This window comes from Lethenteron reissneri, chromosome 10 (assembly GCF_015708825.2).
Source record: "Lethenteron reissneri isolate LAM-NWPU_2019-01 chromosome 10, ASM1570882v1, whole genome shotgun sequence".
In the NCBI taxonomy this organism is placed as follows: Eukaryota; Metazoa; Chordata; class Hyperoartia; order Petromyzontiformes; family Petromyzontidae; genus Lethenteron; species Lethenteron reissneri.
The window spans coordinates 124,993-147,118 of record NC_083788.1 but is presented as its reverse complement, the minus strand read 5'-3'; the positions used below and the strand labels follow the sequence as shown (position 1 = coordinate 147,118).

At 56.1% G+C, this 22,126-nt stretch overlaps 1 protein-coding gene across 3 annotated transcripts in view; it reads left to right on the top strand.

Annotated features, from left to right (window-relative positions):
• The first annotated feature begins 11,986 nt into the window (after positions 1-11,986).
• Positions 11,987-22,126, top strand: part of LOC133340775 (CDK5 and ABL1 enzyme substrate 2-like) — a 31,079-nt gene continuing 20,939 nt past the window's right edge. For 2 of the 3 annotated variants that reach the window (XM_061549162.1, XM_061549161.1), the window contains exons 1-2: positions 11,987-12,579; positions 20,387-20,470. In XM_061549162.1, the coding sequence (XP_061405146.1) occupies positions 11,990-12,579; positions 20,387-20,470 (674 nt within the window). In that variant the 5' untranslated portion in view covers positions 11,987-11,989. The remainder of the gene's footprint in view (positions 12,580-20,386; positions 20,471-22,126) is intronic. The other variant, XM_061549163.1, reaches the window with a different exon arrangement.

The window sequence follows — 22,126 nt, the reverse complement described above, 5'->3', positions numbered from 1 at the left end:
GATGTTGATGACGATGGTGATTATGATGTCAATGACATGATGACGATGATGACAACGACGATGATGATGATGATGACGCGATGATAATGTCGATGATGATGATGACACGATGACGATAATGACGATGATTACAATGACGACGATGACGACGATAATGACAAATATGATGATGACGATGAGATGACGACGATGACGACAATAACAATAATTACGACGTCCATACTGTCTGAAACAGGAATATGGAAACACTTCCACGACGTGCTGCTCAAGACGTATGGCAACCAGCACCATGGCATCAACGTGGTGAGCGGGCCCGTGTTCGACTACAACGCCGACGGCGCTTCGACCCCGTCGACAAAATCCTGCAGTGAGTCCTTCACGTCAGCAGCCCGCACTGGCCATCGTCAACCACTGACTTAGCTCGTGGCTAGCGACGACGATGATGATGATCATGATGACAGCGGCCATGATGATGATCATGATGACAATGGCCATGACGATGATGACAATGGCCATGACGATGATGACAACGATGACAATGACGACAACTATGATGATCACGATGACGATGTTGCTGCACGCCATCCCTGCCCGCCCAGGCACACGGACGCGTCGCTCTTCATGCCGGTCCCCACCCACTACTTCATCGTCCACGAGCTGCCGGACAGGCGAAGGGCCCCAACCAGTGCGAGGGGAAGCTCGAGGCCTCCTCCTTCATCCTGCCGCACAGACCTGACAACGAGAGAGCTGCAACGTGAGAACACCCCCCAGTCTCCCCACCCCCCCACCCCCCACCCCCCACCCCCACCCACCCCCCCACCCCCCCACCCCCACCCCCCCCCCCCCCCCACCCCCCCACCCCCCCACCCCCACCCCCACCCCCCACCCCCCACCCCCCCACCCCCCCACCCCCCCACCCCCCCACCCCCCCACCCCCCCACCCCCCACCCCCCACCCCCCCACCCCCACCCCCCCCCCCCCCCACCCCCCCAACCCCCACCCCCCCTGCAGACACCTCCCACCCCCCACCCCCCAGTGTAGACACCCCCCACCCCCCCCCCCCAGTGTAGACACCCCCCACCCCCCAGTGTAGACACCCCCCACCCCCCACCCCCCAGTGTAGACACCCCCCACCCCCAGTGTAGACACCCCCCACCCCCCACCCCCCAGTGTAGACACCCCCCACCCCCAGTGTAACACCCCCCACCCCCCACCCCCAGTGTAGACACCCCCACCCCCCGTGTAGACACCCCCACCCCCCACCCCCCAGTGTAGACACCCCCCCACCCCCCAGTGTAGACACCCCCCACCCCCCACCCCCCAGTGTAGACACCCCCCACCCCCCAGTGTAGACACCCCCCACCCCCCAGTGTAGACACCCCCCACCCCCAGTGTAGACACCCCCCACCCCCCAGTGTAGACACCCCCCCCCCCAGTGTAGACACCCCCCACCCCCCAGTGTAACACCCCCCCCCCCACCCCCCAGTGTAGACACCCCCCCCCCCCAGTGTAGACACCCCCACCCCCAGTGTAGACACCCCCCACCCCCCAGTGTAGACACCCCCCCCCCCCCAGTGTAGACACCCCCCCCCCCAGTGTAGACACCCCCCACCCCCAGTGTAGACACCCCCACCCCCCAGTGTAGACACCCCCCCCCCCCAGTGTAGACACCCCCCACCCCCAGTGTAGACACCCCCCCACCCCCAGTGTAGACACCCCCCACCCCCAGTGTAGACACCCCCCACCCCCCAGTGTAGACACCCCCACCCCCCAGTGTAGACACCCCCCCCCCCCAGTGTAGCCGCCCCCCCCCCCCCAGTGTAGACGCCCCCCCCCCCCCAGTGTAGACACCCCCCACCCCCCAGTGTAGACACCCCCCACCCCCCAGTGTAGACACCCCCCACCCCCCCGTGTAGACACCCCCCACCCCCCAGTGTAGACACCCCCCCACCCCCAGTGTAGACACCCCCCACCCCCAGTGTAGACACCCCCCACCCCCCAGTGTAGACACCCCCCACCCCCCAGTGTAGACACCCCCCCCCCAGTGTAGACACCCCCCCCCCCAGTGTAGACACCCCCCACCCCCCAGTGTAGACACCCCCCCCCCCAGTGTAGACACCCCCCCCCCCCAGTGTAGACACCCCCCACCCCCCAGTGTAGACACCCCCCACCCCCCAGTGTAGACACCCCCCACCCCCCAGTGTAGACACCCCCACCCCCCAGTGTAGACACCCCCCACCCCCCAGTGTAGACACCCCCCACCCCCCAGTGTAGACACCCCCCCCCCCCAGTGTAACACCCCCCACCCCCCAGTGTAGACACCCCCCACCCCCAGTGTAGACACCCCCCACCCCCCAGTGTAGACACCCCCCACCCCCCAGTGTAGACACCCCCCACCCCCCAGTGTAGACCCCCCCACCCCCCGTGTAGACACCCCCCACCCCCAGTGTAGACACCCCCCACCCCCCAGTGTAGACACCCCCCACCCCCCATGTAGACACCCCCCACCCCCCAGTGTAGACACCCCCCACCCCCAGTGTAGACACCCCCACCCCCCAGTGTAGACACCCCCCACCCCCCAGTGTAGACACCCCCACCCCCCAGTGTAGACACCCCCCACCCCCAGTGTAGACACCCCCACCCCCAGTGTAGACACCCCCCCCCCCCCAGTGTAGACACCCCCCACCCCCCAGTGTAGACGCCCCCCACCCCCCAGTGTAGACACCCCCCACCCCCCAGTGTAGACACCCCCCACCCCCCAGTGTAGACACCCCCCACCCCCCAGTGTAGACACCCCCCCCCCCCAGTGTAGACACCCCCACCCCCCAGTGTAGACACCCCCCACCCCCCAGTAGACACCCCCCACCCCCCAGTGTAGACACCCCCCACCCCCAGTGTAGACACCCCCACCCCCAGTGTAGACACCCCCACCCCCCAGTGTAGACACCCCCCCCCCCAGTGTAGACACCCCCCACCCCCCAGTGTAGACACCCCCCACCCCCCAGTGTAGACACCCCCACCCCCCAGTGTAGACACCCCCCCACCCCCCAGTGTAGACACCCCCCACCCCCCAGTGTAGACCCCCCACCCCCAGTGTAGACACCCCCCACCCCCAGTGTAGACACCCCCCACCCCCCAGTGTAGACACCCCCACCCCCATGTAGACACCCCCCCCCCCCAGTGTAGACACCCCCCACCCCCCTGTAGACACCCCCACCCCCCAGTGTAGACACCCCCCACCCCCCAGTGTAGACACCCCCCCCCACAGTGTAGACCCCCCACCCCCCAGTGTAGACACCCCCCACCCCCCAGTGTAGACACCCCCCACCCCCCAGTGTAGACACCCCCACCCCCCAGTGTAGACACCCCCACCACCCCCAGTGTAGACACCCCCCACCCCCCAGTGTAGACACCCCCCACCCCCCAGTGTAGACACCCCCCCACCCCAGTGTAGACACCCCCCACCCCCCAGTGTAGACACCCCCCCCCCAGTGTAGACACCCCCACCCCCAGTGTAGAAACCCCACCCCCCAGTGTTAGCACCCCCCACCCCCCAGTGTATGTAGACACCCCCCACCCCCCAGTCTGTTAGGACACCCCCCACACCCCAGTGTCAGACACCCTCAGACACCCCCCACCCCCCCACCCCCCAGTGTAGACACCCTCAGGACACCCCCACCCCCCACCCCCCCACCCCCCAAGTTGTAGACACCCCCCACCCCCTCAGTTGTAGAACACCCCCAGACACCCCCAGCGCTCTCCCTCTCCCGCTCTCTTTCCCGTTTCTCTATAAATTAGTAAAGTTTGTTTTGTTTACAAAACTTTACTAATTGGCTGTGGTCGGGTGGTGGTGGTGGGGGTTTAACGACACATTTATATTGACGCGATCTAACCCCACAAAACACCTCTGTTATGGATATATTGGTTGCCCAAAGCCTCCCCACTATTGCTGCTGCTACTGCTGCTGCTGCTACGCGTGAATGCGTGCAGGGCGTTTGGATGCTAGAACCCTCCACACGACCATGAGACGCCACTTCGTTTGAGCTGCCATTCGTGATGGCCAGGTCCGCCACTGATAAGAAAGAGTCGTGTAGCTTCAGCGGGACCTACACCTCCTATGATATATAAATATTTAGAGTAGTTTAATTCGTGTCGCAGTTGCCCGGCTTACACGTGGTCAGGTGAGGAGCGGCCGTACGGCGTTCCGTGGCATACGCGGAGCCCTCTTTCGTGGTGGCCAGGTCGCTTCTGTTCACAATCAGAATGTTTATTTATTACGGGAGGAATCCGATGAGCTGTAAAGCTCTTTCTTCACAAATGTCCAGTAGGGGCACCGGGGTAAGGATGTAACAATTGAGCATTAAAAAAATATTTATTAATGAAAAACACCGTTGTGTTAGATTAAGGATAAGTGAAATAACAAAGATATTTACACAAAGTGACGCATTGCATTCACACTTTAACTTTAAAAAAGTGGGGTAAAGTTGCATATTTATAAATAAACGTGTAATAAATTATGTAATTAAAGAACCTGTTAAAAATAGTTCCATAATATCTTCAGTGGGGCCTTACGTGGCAATAAAGACAAAAGGAAACGCATGTTAAAAGGATGATTTATTTAAGTAAAATAATAACTGAGCCGTGACATGGACATCTGTGAACGACTGGACATCTGTTAAGAAGAGCTTTATAGCTCATCGGATTCCTCCAGCATAAATATTGTCACCGTGACGTGACGTCGCCCGCGTGTGTGTGTGCATGCCTATGTGTATGTGCGTGTGTGTGTGTGTGTGCGCGTGCCCATGTGTATGTGTGTGTGCGCGTGCATGCGTGTGTGTGTGTTACAGGCTATATGGGAGGTATTTGTCTTTTTGGTTCAGTGGTAGTTGAATTGAAGGTGGAGGGGCTACCAGCCTATCAAGGGCCCCATTTGGCCGCTGTGGTGGCGACAATCGCCGCGGGGGGAATGGCCGATGTTGCAATTCGCCTTCCCTCCACGGCACAGCTCACATCCACGGCACAGCGTTACCGCCCGGCACCGCCGCGGAGGTAGGGGCACTTAGCCTGGCACGAGCGCCGCGGTGACGTCACGGCGAATGTTGTGCGTGCGTGCTGCAGAGCGACGAGGACGAGTCGCGGTGGGTGGAGGAGCTGGTGAAGATGCACTCGGCGCGCGTGCGCGACGTGGAGCTCCTGTCGGGCCTCGACTTCTTCCACCAGACCAACTTCGCCGTCAACGAGATCATGGCCCTGAAGACGTCGCTGCCGACGTTCACGCTCTGAACGCGCCCGTGCGTTGCCTGTGCGTTGCCCGCGGGTTGCCCGCGTGTTGCTTGCGCGTTGCCCGCACATGGGCAGCCGCGTGTTGCCCGCGCACGCCCCCTTCCCCCCCCCCCCCCCCGTTCCGGCGGCTATCTCGTGTTTGATGGTGTATATTTTTCATACCTAATTTGTATTTATTGACAAGCGGAAAAGCAGCAGCAGCAGCAATAAACAAACAACAACAAAAAGTAAAAGTAAAAAAAAAGGTGTGGGAGCTTGGGTTGTGGTGGTGGGCGGTCGTTGGGGAGGGAGTTGGCATCTCCGCACGAAATCGTCAACGGACTTTCACGCCCCATTGCCTTTCATTGCCGTCTCGAATTTTGCCAAACAAACGACGTTGACAGCAGCAGCAGCAGCGGCAAACTGCTCGACGATATTTAACTCTCGGTTCTCCCGAAGGAAACGCGACGGCGCCTCTCTCACGCCCGCTGGAGCTTCTGCCGCGCCCGACGGAACGTCGGCCGTCGCGAACCCGAGGTTCGGGCGCGTTACCATGTACCCGTGGAAATGTTTTGTAAAAGTTTGCCGTGCAAGACAGTGAATATTACGTGGCTTGGACGAGTTTTTATTTCACCCCCCCACCTCTGCCTGCTACCCCAACGAAGCGGCGTGGAGTGTTGCCGTGTCGTACGTATGTTGTACGTATGTTGTACGTATGTTGTACGTATGTTGTATGTTGGACTTATTTCGCACCGTACATAGCCAAGCACGCTAATCGGAGGCGTGGGGATAAGGCCAACAACACTAAACTCTGAAAGCAGTTCTAAAGAAATTAGTTTTCAATTGAGTATAGCGATGTCGTGTATATTAGTGTATAGTAGTTTAGTGCACTGCAGTGTATAGTGTAGTAACAGTGTAGTGTATCGTGATGTATGTATGTTGAATTTCTTTCGAACCGTATGTAGCCAACCGTGCTAATCGGAGGTGCAGGGGTGAGTGGGTGAGTGTGTGGGTGAGTGGGTGGGTGGGTGAGTGGGTGAGTGAGTGTGTGGGTGAGTGTGTGGGTGAGTGAGTGAGTGAGTGTGTGGGTGAGTGTGTGGGTGAGTGGGTGAGTGGGGAGCGGTGGTGTAGCGGTTAGTGTGCTGCGCTACGAACCCGGCGACCCGAGTTTGATTCCCGCCTACGGCCAAAATCAGTGACGATTATCTGAACCGATCCTGGGCCTCCCCAAGGTCGACTCAGCCTCAAATGAGTACCTGGTGTGATGTGTGAACATCGCCACTGGGGAGACAAAGGCGGCCGGGCGTGGTGCTGGCCACCCATCCCCTCGTGCGCCGTTCTGGCCTTCATAGATGTTCGCTAACAGCACTTGCCTCAACAGTCTGTTACAGGCTATACGGGGGATCATTGTTTGAGTGGGTGAGTGGGTGAGTGGGTGGGGAAGTATGTGTGTATGTATGTTGAACTTCCTTAACACCGTACAGCGGGGGATCGACATCGTGAGCCCACGAGCACAACGCTTCAGCCACAACTCTTCAGCGCCGCTGCAGTGGGATCGCAAGTTGTACACCGCCACGAAGCTGAATCTCCACGTTCCTCTTTGTCCGCCGAGGTTGATCTCCCCGCGAGGTTCCCACTGTCGTTGCGCGTGACTCCGGTTGTAAAAAAAATTCTGGGACATTTATAACTTTGATCGTTTTTATTATTCCGCTTGATGATGACAAAAAAAAACCGAATGAGCTTCACCCTTTCTCGGCAAGATGTTCAAACACCAAAGAGACACCGTTTACAGGCATAAAGTGTGCATTGACCACACATGCTCGTGGCAAAACATGCATGCATACATCGATACCGGCAAGCACTCTTTGGTAAACGCGTGCATTGTTGTAGGCCGATCGGTTTCAAGGAGAGCGCGCGTGCGGTTTATCGTTCGTTTGCATGTTACCACGAGCGTGACGTGCGTGTGTGTGTGTATGTGCGTGCGCGCGTGTGTGTGCGTGCGTGTGCGTGCGTGTGTGTGTATGTGCGTGTGTGCGGTTAACGCAGACTCGGTCCCTTGCAATAAGTGCGTCTGTTTTGGCGTTCGCACGTCTTAACGCCCCCTGTATTCTTGCCGGAATGGGTAATAAAGCATATTATTATGTCAAACATCTTGATACCGGTAGTGAAGAAAAAAGGGTCCCATAGATATTATTAGTAGTATTCCGCTCGTTCACCCAGAAGAGCCCCTTTTTCAGGAGGGTCCCGACCACGCTTTCACAGCAGGTGCCGACGATTGCTGCCCTTACGCCGCGGTGGCCAGGAGATGTTAACTACCTCGCCCGGTATACAGGAAGTCGTGAGTTCGATCCAGACCCTGACGCCTGCTGCTGTATACAGTATTTGGAGTTGGCGTGTCTCTCTCTCTCCCCGTGGTCGCGTGGAATTTTCTCCAGGTCCTCCGGTTTTTCCCTTCCGTATTTAGAATCAACGTCACGCGTTTCGAGTCGTTTGGCTGCTGCGAGACATTACCGCGGGATGATGATGGTGATGATGATAAGCCACTTCGTTGAGCCATCATTTGTGATCGCCAGCGTCATCATTTGTGACAGCCAGCCACATTGCAGCTCTGTGGTGGGGCCTTACCTGCTAAACAAAACTAGTAAAACATTTAGTTTTAATAGTCATCCTGGTAGAGTATAATGGTATTTTAGTTTTAATATATATCAATAAAAAATATTTAGTATATGTATATAAATATAATATTTATATATAGTTTTAATGTATATGTTTAATAGTCATCCCGGTAGAGTGTATTAATATATATTTAATTAGATATATAATATATATTGATAACATATCTAGTTGTGATATATATTGTATATTTAATTATATATATACTATACATAATAAAATATACATAGTTTTAATATAATATTTAGTTTGAATTCATAATATATAGTTTTCATATATATTTAGTTTAATATATATTTAATGTTTAGTCTCAATAGTCATATTTATTTATTCACAACCTTTGAGGACCTCGACAGATTCGGCACTCGTTCCCGTGGGGGTGACCGTCCAATCATCTCTCTCTCGCGCGTGTGCGTGTTGACACGTGGGCAAGGTAGGGGCTACAGGTAATGCATCGGCCACTCATCTCAGTCATCTGGGTCATCTCAAGTCAGTCGACTCCTGGCACCTGGGTCTGCCCCGTGAGCTCCACCTGCCGGCGGGCGTTCGACACTTCACGTGGCCTCAACGTGCACCTAGCCTGGCACAAGCGTCGTGGCGACGTCACCGCCACTTAGTGGCGAATGGCGGCTGCTGTTGTTGTTGTTTACACGTGGAACAGCGAAGTTCCCGGACACGGGCGAGGGGAGAATCTGTCCCACACGGCTGCGAGGCTGTGAGACCCGCCGCCTGTGCCGGTCTCACGCGACGCCTCCATCTCTCTGACCCCGTGCGTGCCCCACTGGGCATCTGTGAAAGATGTGCTTCATTACTCATCGGATTCCTCCAGCATCAATATTCTGATATAAACACACACAGTGACGCGGGCTGTAGCATTCACAAACACCCCTCCAATCCCTCCATTGATTGTCAATCACCCTGTACCTCCAATTAGCACGGTTGGCTACGTACGGTGCGAAAGAAGTTCGACATACAGTACATAATTCTAGATTTGAAGCTTTCGTGACTGCAAGGATTCATACTCTCAGGTTTTTTCGGTAAAGTCACGTCGGTAAAAAATTTAATTAAAAGTTCAACACACATAGAAGCAAGACCAGCCTCTCACACGACGCTTCTAATCTTTGCCCGGTCCGCCAACTCTGCATCCCAAGACGCCTCCCACCGTTTGCGAGCTTCTGTTTTTGTAACGTTCCGAGCAATTATACAACACGCGGGTTCCGTATTCTTGGGTCTTTCGGTAAAATCTTAAATTTGGAGCTTTCGTGACTGCAGGAATTACTCTTTTGTTATTTCGGTAGAGTCACGTATAAAGATAAAATAATACATTAAATAATAGCATAGGACGTTTCGATTGCAACACAAGCAATCATCATCAGGCATAAATGAAATAGCAACAAAAATCTAACCAGAAAACTATAGACAGACATATAAGCAGACAGATATCACCAAGATACATAGATAGAGAGTAACACACAGGCACAGAGAGGGAGATCGTCTCTGTGGCGAGGCCTTAAATAGACAGAGGGGGGCGGGGCCGGAGAGAGGGGGAGGGGTTAGAGACAAAATGAACATGTCAATGAGTGCGGCGACGCGTGGTCAAGTACGCAAGGTTGAACAGTAGGAAAGAGGGAGAAAGTCTTTCGGTTAAGTCACGTGGATAGGTTCAAAGAAAATAACAAAAGTTAACAAAAAAACGACGACGTTTCGATCGCAACACAAGCGGTTGTCCTTTTTCCTGAAGACGGCCGCTTGTGTTGTGATCGAAACGTCGTCGTTTTTTTGTTATTTTCTTTGAACCTATCTACGTGACTTTACCGAAAGACCCAATAATATTAATTCCTGACGCGGAGAAGTGCTGCCCCCTTGCTGTGGCCGATCGCAGGCCATGTGAAGCGATCCCAATCATCATCACGGTGGCTAGGAGATATTAACTACCTCGCCTGGTGTACAGGAGGTCGTGGATTCGATCCTGACCCTGACAATGCCTGCTGCTGCTGTGTATTTGCGGTCTCTCTCATCATCATCATCATCCCGGTGGTTAGGAGATGTCAACTACCTCGCCTGGTGTACAGGAGGTCGTGGGCTCGATACCGACCCTGACTGCCTGCTGCTGTATATTTGGGGTCTCTCATCATCATCATCACGGTGGCTAGATGTTAACTACCTCGCCTGGTGTACAGGAGGTCGTGGGTTTGATCCTGACCCTGACAATGCCTGCTGCTGCTGTGTATTTGGGGTCTCTCTCATCATCATCATCACGGTGGCAGGAGATGTTGACTACCTCGCCTGGTGTACAGGAGGTCGTGGGTTCGATCCTGACCCTGACAACGCTGCTGCTGCTGTGTATTTGTGGTCTCTCTCTCCCCGTGGTCGCGTGAATGTTTCTCCGGATCCTCCGGTTTCTCCGTTCCACATTTAGAATCGACATCGCTACGCGTTCAGAGTGTCTCGCTGCTATAAATGACCACACGATGGTGATGGTGGTGATGATGGTGATGATGATGGTGATGATGATGGTGGTGGTGATGATGATGGTGGTGGTGATGATGATGATGGTGGTGATGATGGTGATGATGATGGTGATGATGATGATGGTGATGATGATGGTGGTGGTGATGATGGTGATGGTGGTGATGATGATGGTGATGATGGCGATGATGATGATGGTGGTGATGATGATGGTGATGATGGTGATGATGATGATGGTGATAATGATGGTGATGATGATAGTGATGATGATGGTGATGATGGTGATGATGATGGTGATGATGGTAATGATAATGGTGATGATAATGGTGATGATGATGGTGATGATGGTGGTGATGATAGTGATGATGGAAATGATGATGGTGGTGATGGTGATGATGGTGGTGGTGATGGTGGTGATGATGGTGGTGATGGTGGTGATGATGATGGTGATGATGGTGATGATGGTGGTGATGATGATGGTGGTGGTGATGATGATGGTGGTGATGATGATGGTGATGATGGTGATGATGATGGTGATGATGATGGTGGTGATGATGATGATGGTGGTGATGATGGTGATGATGATGATGGTGGTGATGATGGTGATGATGGTAATGATGATGGTGGTGATGGAGATGATGGTGGTGGTGGTGATGATGATGGTGGTGATGATGATGGTGATGATGGTGATGGTGGTGATGATGGTGATGATGGTGGTGGTGATGATGATGGTGATGATGATGGTGGTGATGGTGGTGATGATGGTGATGATGATGGTGGTGATGGTGATGATGATGGTGATGATGATGGTGGTGATGATGGTGATGATGATGATGGTTATGATGGTGATGATGGTGGTGATGGTGGTGATGATGATGGTGATGATGATGGTGGTGATGATGATGATGGTGGTGGTGATGATGATGGTCATGATGATGTTGATGGTGGTGATGAGATCGCTTCGTTGAGCCACCATTCGTGATGGCCAGGTCGCTTCTGAAGAAACGATCTGTCAAGTAGCTCAGCTGGGACATTGACACCCACCCCGGGCGAGAACCACGGGGCTGTCTGCACTATACTATCTCACCAGCGCGTCGCGTGCCTATCCACACCATGAAATACAATCACATATCCAAGCCCCCCCCCACCCCCTTTACCGAACAACCCCCTTATGTGAACTAGACAAACTAACGTCCTTCCCTCCCGCACTTATGCGCACTAAATCGAGCACCCCATCATCGCTTAAGCGCACTGAGAAATCTAACACTCCCAACCTATCCGTGGCTTATATGAACTGGGGAATGTGGAGCTACCCCGCGCGGCGCGCCTATGTGAACTGGGGAATGCAGAACCACTCCGCGCCCCGCGCCTATGTGAACTGGGGAATGCGGAGTCACCCCGCGCGCCGCGCCTATGTGAACTGGGGAATGCGGAGCCACCCCGCGCGCCGCGCCTATGTGAACTGGGGAATGCGGAGCCACCCCGTGCGCCGCGCCTATGTGAACTGGGGAATGCGGAGCCACCCCGCGCGCCGCGCCTATGTGAACTGGGGAATGTGAGTGTGAGCGCCACCTGCTCTGGGGGGATGGCGCGGCGCGCCGCGATGGCTGCGGCGGCGCTCGGCGGCGCCCCGGGGGGGAGACGCGGCGCGGGCGACACGGCCCGGAGGCCTCTGCGAGTCGCCGACCGGCGTCGCCAGGCGGCCATCGCCTTCCTCACCAACATCTCCCTCGACGGGAAACCCGCGGCGGTCGCTGCGGCTGCCGCCGGGACCGCGGCGGTCGGCGGCGGCGGCGGCGCGGAGGGCGGTGGAGGTTGTGGCGGAGGAGGAGGAGGAGCCGGCCGGGAGGCGGCGGCGGCCGCGGGCCCCCCGGGCACGGGGCCCGAGGCGGCCGCGCCGGCGGCGGCCGCGGGCCCCGCCGGGTGCGAGGCCTCCGTCCCGGCCAACAGCAGCGTGGCGAGCGGCCTCGGGGCCGAGCCGGGCGCTCTGCTCGCGGCGACGCCGCTGCGCTCGCGGCCCAGCTCGGCGGGAGCGGCACCCGCTGGGGGCCCCGGGGGGGCCGCCTCGGGGCCGCAGGGAGGAGGAGGAGGGGGAGCGGGAGGAGGCCGAGCGGCCCTGGGGCCCATGCTGAGCGTGGAGGCGCCGGGCGCGGTGAGCGACGTGCAGAGGCAGAGGTGGGGGTGTGCACAGGTGTACACACACACACACAGGTGCACACACACACACAGGTGTACACACACACAGGTATACACACACACACAGGTGTATACACACAGGTGTACACACACACAGGTGTACACACACACACAGGTGTACACACACACACAGGTGTACACACACGCAGGTGTACACACACACGCAGGTGTACACACACAGGTGTACACACACACACACACAGGTGTACACACACACACACAGGTGTACACACACACACAGGTGCCCACAGGTCAACTTTGGAGCGGTGGCACAGTGGTTAGCGTGCTGTGCCATGAACCCGGTGACCCGAGTTTGGTTCCTGCACACGACGATTATTTGAACCGGCCCTGGACCTCCTCAAGGTCGACTCAACCTCAAATGAGTACCCGCCGTTGTGTGTAAACATCGTCACTGGGGAGACAAAGGCGGCCGGGCGTGGTGCTGGCCACCCACCCCCTCGTGTGCCGTTCCGGCCTTCACAGCTGCTCGCTAACAGCACTTGCCCCAACAGTCTGTCAAGGCTACACACGTGGAGGATGTGCACACGTGATGCACAGATGGGCACACAATTGCACAACCGGACAGGTGTGTGCACGTACAGGTGTGTGCACGTACAGGTGTATGGTGTATGTACGTCATTGTGCGTCATCGTCATCATCATCATGGCCCACATTTTTAGAACTACAGATTTCACGTTTTGCCTCTGGGGCTGCCTTGGGTAGCTCCCCATCAGCGGACCAACAGCTTGCTGGGCCTACAGCTTGCTGGGCGAAAGAACGCTGCCTGTGAGATGAAGATGCATCGTTTGCGCGGAGTAACTCAGTCCATCATCCCTGCGCGTGAGGGGTGTGGTCGATAAAGTTATGACCACATTCTGTGGGGAAGACTCGCCCCCCCCCGCCATGTGAATCAGGAATACCCACCACTGGTTCAGCGCTGTTAACGGGAGATGGCTCAGAGTTTTAGTTTCGGTGATGAAATTGTAGATTTGCAACTGAAAGGATGAACACTTCCCCCTCTAGCCTGCAAGGTCCCAGTGTGCTGGACAACCATCGCGCCACGCCAGCCTCCCCCGTGCGGTGGCAAATATGATACCGTTTTCACTCAATCGCGTGCCTGCGGTGTATGGATGGGGACACACAAAGTCCGTGATAATTGCAAACGCCGCCGTGTGTGGAATACAGCCTCACGTGCGCCTAATAATAATATGGGCGCCTCGGTGGCTGGGAGATGTGAACTCCCTCGCCTGGTATACAGGAGGTCGTGGGTTCGATCCCGGCGCCTGCTGTATATTTGGAGTTTGCGTGTCTCTCTCTCTCCCCGTGGTCGCGTGAGTTTTTCTCCCGGTTTTTCCCTCCCCCACATTTAGAATCAACGTCACGCGTTTTGGAGCATTTGGCCGCTGCTCTAGATTTACACGCTGACGACGACGACGAAGATGATAAGCCCACTTCGGTGAGCAATCAACGGCGATAGCCAGCGTCGCTTCTGAAAAAAAGAGCTTTGTACAGTAGCTCAGTGGGGTTTTACCTGGTAAAATATAAAAGAGTAGTATTACAGTAGTAATGGTTAATAACGTGTCAAATTGTGAACGGGCACGCCCGCGTTCCGTGATTTATTCATGCGGGCGTTGACGCGCGCGACGTGGCATTTGAGAGGCGTGTTATTGAACAACATCGAATCGAGGGATCGCCTCCAAGGTCCCAGAAGCTCGAGCCAGCGCCGGTGACACATCCTGGCTTCGAATCCCGGGGGGGGGGGGGGGGTTTGAGCCGCCCAGCCGAGATGTCAACGGAGTCCTTGGGGGTGCGGCATGTCGATGGTCTCAGGCCGGTTGACCGGTGACCGCGCGGAAAGAATCCGTCGCGCTCTTAACTCGATTTGTTGTTTAATCGGGCGAGAACTTGGGGGGGGGGGGGGTGGATCAGGATAGGTGGGAGTGCCGCTTGAAAGAGAGCGAACAAACGGAGCATTGCACCGGCGGTGGTTGTGAGCCAGCGAGCGAGAGCCGATGGCAACTCCAGCGCCACCTCCCCCTTGGCCACGTTCTCCTTTTGCGGTTACGCCTGGCCGGGTGCCGGAGTGGTGCTGGAGGTGGGGGGGGCCCTGTTTGCACGCAATGTTGACCCCCCCACCTCCCTGCCCCCCACGTTGCTGTGTGCTAAGCGCATTTGGAAGGCGATCGCACCCCACTGGCTAAGCCGCGGTGGCGGCGGTGGCGGCGTGAACGGAGGCCGCTGTGTTTTAGAGCCAAGTGCGGTTGCCATGGCTTAGCAAAACACGGGGGGCGGCCTTCACGTGAGTGGCCTGGCGCGGGAGGGAGGGGAGGAGGAGAGGGACGGGGTGATGCGGGCGGCAGTGGCCAGGGAGCCGTGCGCCTGTTGGTGCCCGTCGCGGTTGTGTGGTGCCTGTGGCACCGCCCTTGAGAAGGGCGCGCGTGTGTGTGTACGTATGCATGTGTGTTGAACTTCTTTCGCACAGCACGTAGCCAGCCGTGCTCGCCGGAGGTGACCCCCCAAAGCTAGAGGGGGGGGGGGGGACACGTGCGGGGCAGAGAGCAAGGACGGTTAAAGGTTCGAGATGAAAAGGGGAGGATAAGGAAGGTCAGAGTGAGAGAGACGGGGGAGGATGGAGCTGGTGAGCGGTAGGACGGGCGGGACAGGAGGTGGAAAGGGGAAACGCTGGTGGGGAGAGAGACAGGAAAACCCAGAAGGGGAAGAGAGGGGGGGTGGGAAGATAGAGCAGCCGGGAGAGTGTGGAGACGGAGGAGAAACAGAGCTGAGGGGGTCTGCACAGCCAGAGATGAGATGATAGAGCAGAGAGAGCTGAGAAGATAGGAGGGGAGGAGATTGACATTAAGCGTCCGGAGTGAGAGCCTGTAGTGTTAGAGGAGAGCAGGGAGATGTAAGAGAGAGAGAGAGAGCGAGAGGGTGCCGTGGAAGAGGCTGGGAGGGTAGGAGGGAGACGCGGTGTGTTTGCGTGAACAGCACGCACGTATGTATGTTGAACTTCGCTCGCACCGTACGTAGCCAACCGTGCTAATCGGAGGTGGGGCAGGGAAAGCACAACAACACTAAACACGAAATGCAGTTGGAAGGAATGTTTTCTTGTTCGATCTAGACGATTATTTAAAAGTGCGTAGCTCCAACGGCTTCCTACCATTTTTAAATCATCCTCTAGAGAGTGACAAACTCATTTCTTTAGAACTGCTTTGAGTGTTTAGTTTGTTGTTCTTTCCCCCGTACCTCCGATTAGCACGGTTGGCTACGTACTGTGCGAAAGAAGTTCAACGTACACACACACACGTACGTACGTTACGAACAACACAACTGTGGTTGTAATTGACCCCTCCGTGATCTGATTTGAGCTCGCTCACGGCAAAGAAAGCAGCCCCTGTGGGCCCCCAGACGAAGGCTCGCTCGCGTACACATTGCCACGGTGTGCAGACTGCCATGGCGTGCAGACTGCCACGGCGGCGGCGGTGATGGCGACGGCCGCGCACGCGGGCCCTGTAATCTGGCATCGTGGAGGCAAGCGGTGAGGGACGGTTGGCGGATCACACACACACACAGATGTTGTTGTGAAAGTCCCCTTCCCGTGAGCGCCGCGGTGCCGTGTAACCCCCCACCCCACCAGCTCGCTAGGAGAAGGCAGTACAGGAAAAAAAATGCGGGCCCAATTTGGTTCGGTCTGTGTCAGGGGATTGAGCGTTTCCCCCTCGCACGCGTGGGCGCTCCCAGTTTCCTCGCACGTGTACAAACACTCGGCGTTAATCGGGCGACGGCACTTTCAATACGTAGAGGGGCGCAAGTGCTTGGGAAAGTTGTCAGTGAGCGACTGCTGTGCGTGTTGTTATCATCATGCTGAGTTTTCACGTTGGCCGTCTGTCGAGGCGATGCTCCGTGGCAGCGAGCGACCTTCGCCAAGGTCGCTCGCATCCTTCCTCGGCCCTTGAACCACTGCCCCCTCCCCAGAGTGGCTCATTGGTAACCCAACCAGGGTAGCAAGTGCTTACGTTGTTTTTTCCACAATAGAGGAATCATGGGTTAGACCGCGTCCATGAAACCCGCCACCGCCACCCGACGCAGCCAATTAGCACGGGTTTGTCACGTAAACAAAACATGTCAATTAGTTACTAGTTCCACACGAATCAGTTGTGTGTTGGAGAGTAAACCCACTACAACATTGACAATCCCAGCAGCGTGACGTTTCGCCGGTAACAACATCAACCAGCATCATCGGGCGGACAGCCACAGAGTTGTGGAGAAATCCTCCTCCTGCTGCTTGGGTCTGACATAGACACGGGCTGGGGTAATCGGAGAGGGGGTGGTGGCGGCACATTTATATTTGCGCAAATCTAACCCAAAAAACTCTTATGGGTAATGTTGCTCGTGAAAGCCCTACTACTAAAACGTGTTCAACAATTTTTTTTCCTTTGTTTCCTGAAGCATTTCATCTACAGATCACAAACATGCCTGGGCCGCAGGGTGGTAGCTGCTGTCGGGAGCGGTTGCCGCCACGATGTTATTTTCAGTGGGGGGGGGGGGGGGGGGGGGACAGAACGACAAATGTGCCGAGGAATGTGTCTCAAACGTAGAACAAGAATATTTATTTATAGTTGAGGAGGAATCCGAAGAGCTGTGAAGCTCTTTTTCGCAGATGTCCAGCTAGGGCACGGGGTCAGCACGTTACAGCAACAAACAGCACACAAACACGATAGTCGTGCAAAGTACAAGAAAGGTAAACAAATCGCCCAAAGACATAGAGATACAACACTGAACCATCCCCATCCTACCAGGCAAAGCCCACTGAGGCATTAACTTATTCTTTCAGAAGCGACCTGGCCATCACAAATGTTCGCTCAACAAAGTGGCCCATCATTTGGACATTTATAGCAGCAAAATAATCTGAATAATCTCAAAGCATGTTTTTAAATGTGGAGGGAAAAACCAGAGGACCCAAAGAAAGAAAAAAAATCCACGCGACCACGGAGAGAGAGAGGCACGCAAACTCCAAATATACAGTAGGTGTCAGGGTCGGGATGAAATCCCCGGCCTCCTGTATACCAGGTGAGGTAGTTAACATCTCCTAGCCACCGTGATGATGATGAGAAAGAGACATGCAAACTCAGAATATACAGTAGGTGTCAGGGTCAGGATGAAATCCCAGACCTGTATACCAGGCGAGATAGTTAACATCTCCTAGCCTCCGTGATTGCGATTGCCCATCAAGCGGAGGGGTTGTGCACGTGAGGCCTTCCTCCCCACGCTGAACACTGCCCACGGTGTCCAGCGTGGATTAAGCTGTCGTCGCATGGCTCGCAGACTTCAACTTGGACGTGCGATTTGCACATTACTCGCCGTACGCTCCAGAGAGAGAGAGAAACTGCCCATGGTGGACACCCGCAGCGTCTGCCACCCAAGGTGCTACCCAACCAGGGACTCCTTGGATCATGCGCTGGGTGATGAGGAAGATTGGGGGGGTTGAGGTAAGGGGGGGTGGGGGGCGACGGTGATGGTCGTGTGGTGAGGCCGGGGCGCTGCCCAGCACACGAGGGCCCCTCCGGGGTGGCCGTGCGGCGAGACGCGTTGGCCGCTGCGCGTTCGGACTCGCGCGGCACGCCGTGACGCTTGCGCCCGGCGTGGAGGAATGCGGGGGAGCGCGCGCCGCTGGGCCCGTGGTGACTGACGTTATGGGACGGTGGGGGGGCGTAGGGAACTTGCGCAGCATGTGCTAGCGGCCGTCCCCGCCGTCGCAGCCACACACAGCGATGGAACCTTGTCGCCTTACAAGGGGTGGCAGCGGCGGTGGTCCAGGTGGAGGCGGTGTTGATATTGGCCTGCAAAAACCTACCTTGGTAATCAGTTACCTGAAATAAATACGTAAATAAGCTATTAAATCCGAGACAATTATGTATCTCTCGCATTGCTTTCTCTCTCATCACTTTATCTCTCATTGCTGTATCTCTCATCACTATGTCTCTCATCACTATCTCTCTCATCGCATTCTCTCTCATCGCTTTATCTCTCATCACTTTATCTCTCATCGTTTTCTCTCTCATCGCTTTATCTCTCATCACTTTCTCTCTCATCACTTTCTCTCTCATCGCTTTCTCTCTCATCGCTTTCTCTCTCATCACTTTCTCTCTCATCACTTTCTCTCTGATCGCTTTATCTCTCATCACTTTTTCTCTCATCACTTTATCTCTCTGTCTGTGTCGATGTAGTAAGGAATTCCAGATGAGATTCACGGATATCCAGAATCGCCGATAGCCAAGTGCGTGAATAATGATGGAATGCCGCACTCCCCGAACAGAAAAATCACCAACCTCACGCAGTCTGGGATGTTAACTCCCTCGCCTGCTATGGAGCAGGTTATGGGTTCGATCCCAACCCTGACACCTGCTGCTGTATATTTGCAGTTTGTGTCTCTCTCCGTGGTCGCATGGACTTTTCTCCTGGTCCTCCGGTTTTTCCTTCCACATATAGAACCAATGTTACGCGTTTAGAGTATTTGATCTGCTATAAATGTACACATGACGATAAGCCACTTTGTTGAGCTATCATTGTTGATGACATGGTCGCTTCTCAAAAAGAGCTGTAGAGCTCAGTGGGCCTTACCTGGTAAAAGAAAAATTGTTACGACTGTAATTAGTTAATGTGATGGATTTTTTTTCTTAAAATCATGTCTGGTTCTGTGCTTAATTTGCCTTTATCCCAGCTCTTGAGAATTAAAATATCGGTTTGATTGTCATGCGACAGAGCATCACCCTCGTACGGCCAGGCGGGTGGGAAGTTGCTGCCCGTGCTGCGTGTGGACTCAGAGGTCACTCGAAGAAGGAGAACAAGAGGAGGGATCTCGGAGATAGCTCTGTGATATCCGCTTCCGCAGGGACGGAGCGGGGGGAATGAGGCTGTTCTCTCACGCAGGGTCGCACACGCCAGAGTCTTCGAGTGGAATCTTCATCCCGTGACGGACGCCGTTGGCGCGGTCTGGAGATGAAATTGGGGGGTGGGGGGGGGGAACATTTACAAGTGGACGTCAAAACGCGACGCGACCTGCGAACTGCTCTTTTGTTTCCGCACGGCACCTCGTGGGGGCAGAGTGTCAAGCGCCAGGATCTCCGGTCCTCAATAAATCTGGGGGCAGACTCTACCCGTGGGTGCGCACGCACGGGGAGTCTGCCCCCAGTGCCGGCCGGCGTGGTGAAGTATGGTCAACTAATGCTCCCCCCCCCGCCCCAACAACCGGTACGGGCACGAGGTTGGGTGGGGGCGGGGGGGGGAAGGGGTGGGTGGCCGTGGTGATCGCGCGCTAGGCTGGGGACGCTGCTGGGCACGCGAGAGCCTCCTTGGGCCGTGTGGGGAGAGACGCATTGGGGTTGGCTTGACAGAAGGGCCGTAGAGCTACGTGTGCAGTGCCGCCCTTCCGAAGGGTTCCTTTTGAAGACGTTGACGTCTTTCGTGGAACTTTACAAAGTGTGCCGAGGACGACACTGTGACTTATTTGTGCATCTGTTTAAAACCATTTTTTAAAATACAAATTGCGTAAAACCTTCCCGCGACCGAGTGAACGTGTTTAATTCTCGCAGCGCGAGAGCTCGATCCTGGTATCCCGTTCAAAGAACCGGATGATGATCGTGATGATGATGATGAGAATCTCTTTGGCTGCCACTGGCCAGCGAGTTGCGCCGACTGACCTGTGTGTGCGTGCGCGAAATGTGACCCGGAGTTTGTGGCCTTGTTTGCGCTCTCTCTAAAGGCCCGTTGCTGTCTGTCGTGTCAGTCTGTTGTTCAGACGGCGGTTAGCCTCCCAGCGCTCGTCCGTAGACACCCTGGAGGAGACCGAGGCGCTCACCTCGCTGCGGAGGTACGGTATGTCGTACCGTACGTACGTACCGGTGTGTGTGTGTACAGTGCGGGACCCTCCCCAATGCTGCCTGGATCTCTCTCCTCCGCCTCCTCCGCGCTTCTGTCTCTGACGGCCGCGAGTTTCTTGCCTCCTCGGCAGGTTCCCTGTCCTTGCTCTTCCGACCGCCTTCCACTCGGTGCTATCGCAGCTGCCCTCTCCGCCTTTCTCTCTCTCGCGTTCCCCGCACGCGTTGCGAGTAGGTGACGGCTGCAGCGCCGGTGCATCGTCACGGCGCTTGCGGGAGGCCGTGAGCCCTTTGCCCGCCTCGTGACACAACCCCAAATCGTCTCGTCCGGCACTGGCGTCTTCGCCGCCACAACAAGGCCCCCCCTTCCCCCAACGCCCCCCACCCCGCCCCTCCACCGCGGCCTCGTGGAGCTTGCCGCTGTGAGTGAAACAACCCGCGAGTGACCAAGGAGCAGCGGCCGCGGCAGTTTTTTGGCTAAGCCATCGAATGAAAGACGGCGGCCGCCGTCGTGCGCCGCTTTTCGTGGTGCGCTTCTGCGGTTGTCCGGAGTGCTCTCTTCCGATGTTCGGTGCAAATCGAAATTCAACGTACGTACGTTAGGAAGCCACTGGGAGCTGTGCGGTTTTAAGCACGTCTAGATTGACACTCATTTCGTTAGTTTAGTTTCTCGTCCTTCTCCCCCCTCCGCACCTCCGATTAGCACGGTTGGCTACGTGCGGTGCTAAAAAAGAAGTTCACCGTATGCACGTGAGCGCGCGCGCTCGCATGCTCCCACGCTCACCGGGTTGCCGGAGGGGAGCATTTTCGACCCGACAAGCAGCGCCCGCATTTCTGATCACTTTCCTGTCCACCGCAAGGGCCTCTCTTGCAGCGACCGGGGAGTGGTCGAGGAGCCGCGTGAGCCCTCTTTGGGCCTCCGTGAGGACGAGGTTTACCCGAGCTGGAATTGGCCGAACGAATCTCGGCAGGGCGACACCCCCCCGGATCTTCCTCGGTGACGTTCACAGCGGCGTTGCCCCGCTGGGTTTCCTCCTAGGGGGCGCCACGGTGGCTCGGAGATGTTACCTACCTCGCCTGTCGTACAGGATGTCGTGGGTTTGTTCCTGACGCCAGCCGTAGTATATTTGGAGTTTGCGCATCTCTATCTCCCCGTGGTCGTGTGGATTTTTCTCCGGGTCCTCCGGTTTTTCCTTCCACACGATGAGAAGCCCCCACTTCGCTGGGCTGTAATTCGCCATAGCCAGGTCGCTTATGACAAAGGGCTACGTAGCTTCAGTGGTGGGGCCTTACCTGGTCAAGTAAAAAATAATTTAGTTTCCTCCGCCTCCTCGTCCGTGTGCGGCGTCTCCCTGGAAGTGGAGCCCCATGGAACGGGGAGGTGGGGGGGAGCATGGGGCCTCGGGTGAGGAGTATCTGGAGAGGGGGTCACGACGAGGGCGGCCCGTTGACGTCGACGCGGCCGTAACGACGTCGCCGTCGCGGTTTTACCGCATCGTACCCTGAACAGCTCCCCCAGCACCGCGGGTGAGCACGGTTGGCTACGTATGGTGCAAAAGAAGTTCAACGTACGTACATACCGTGCATCTTAAGTTTGCACGAGTCGTCGCTTACTCGTGTGAGAACGCAACTCAAGTTGTGGAGGGGAA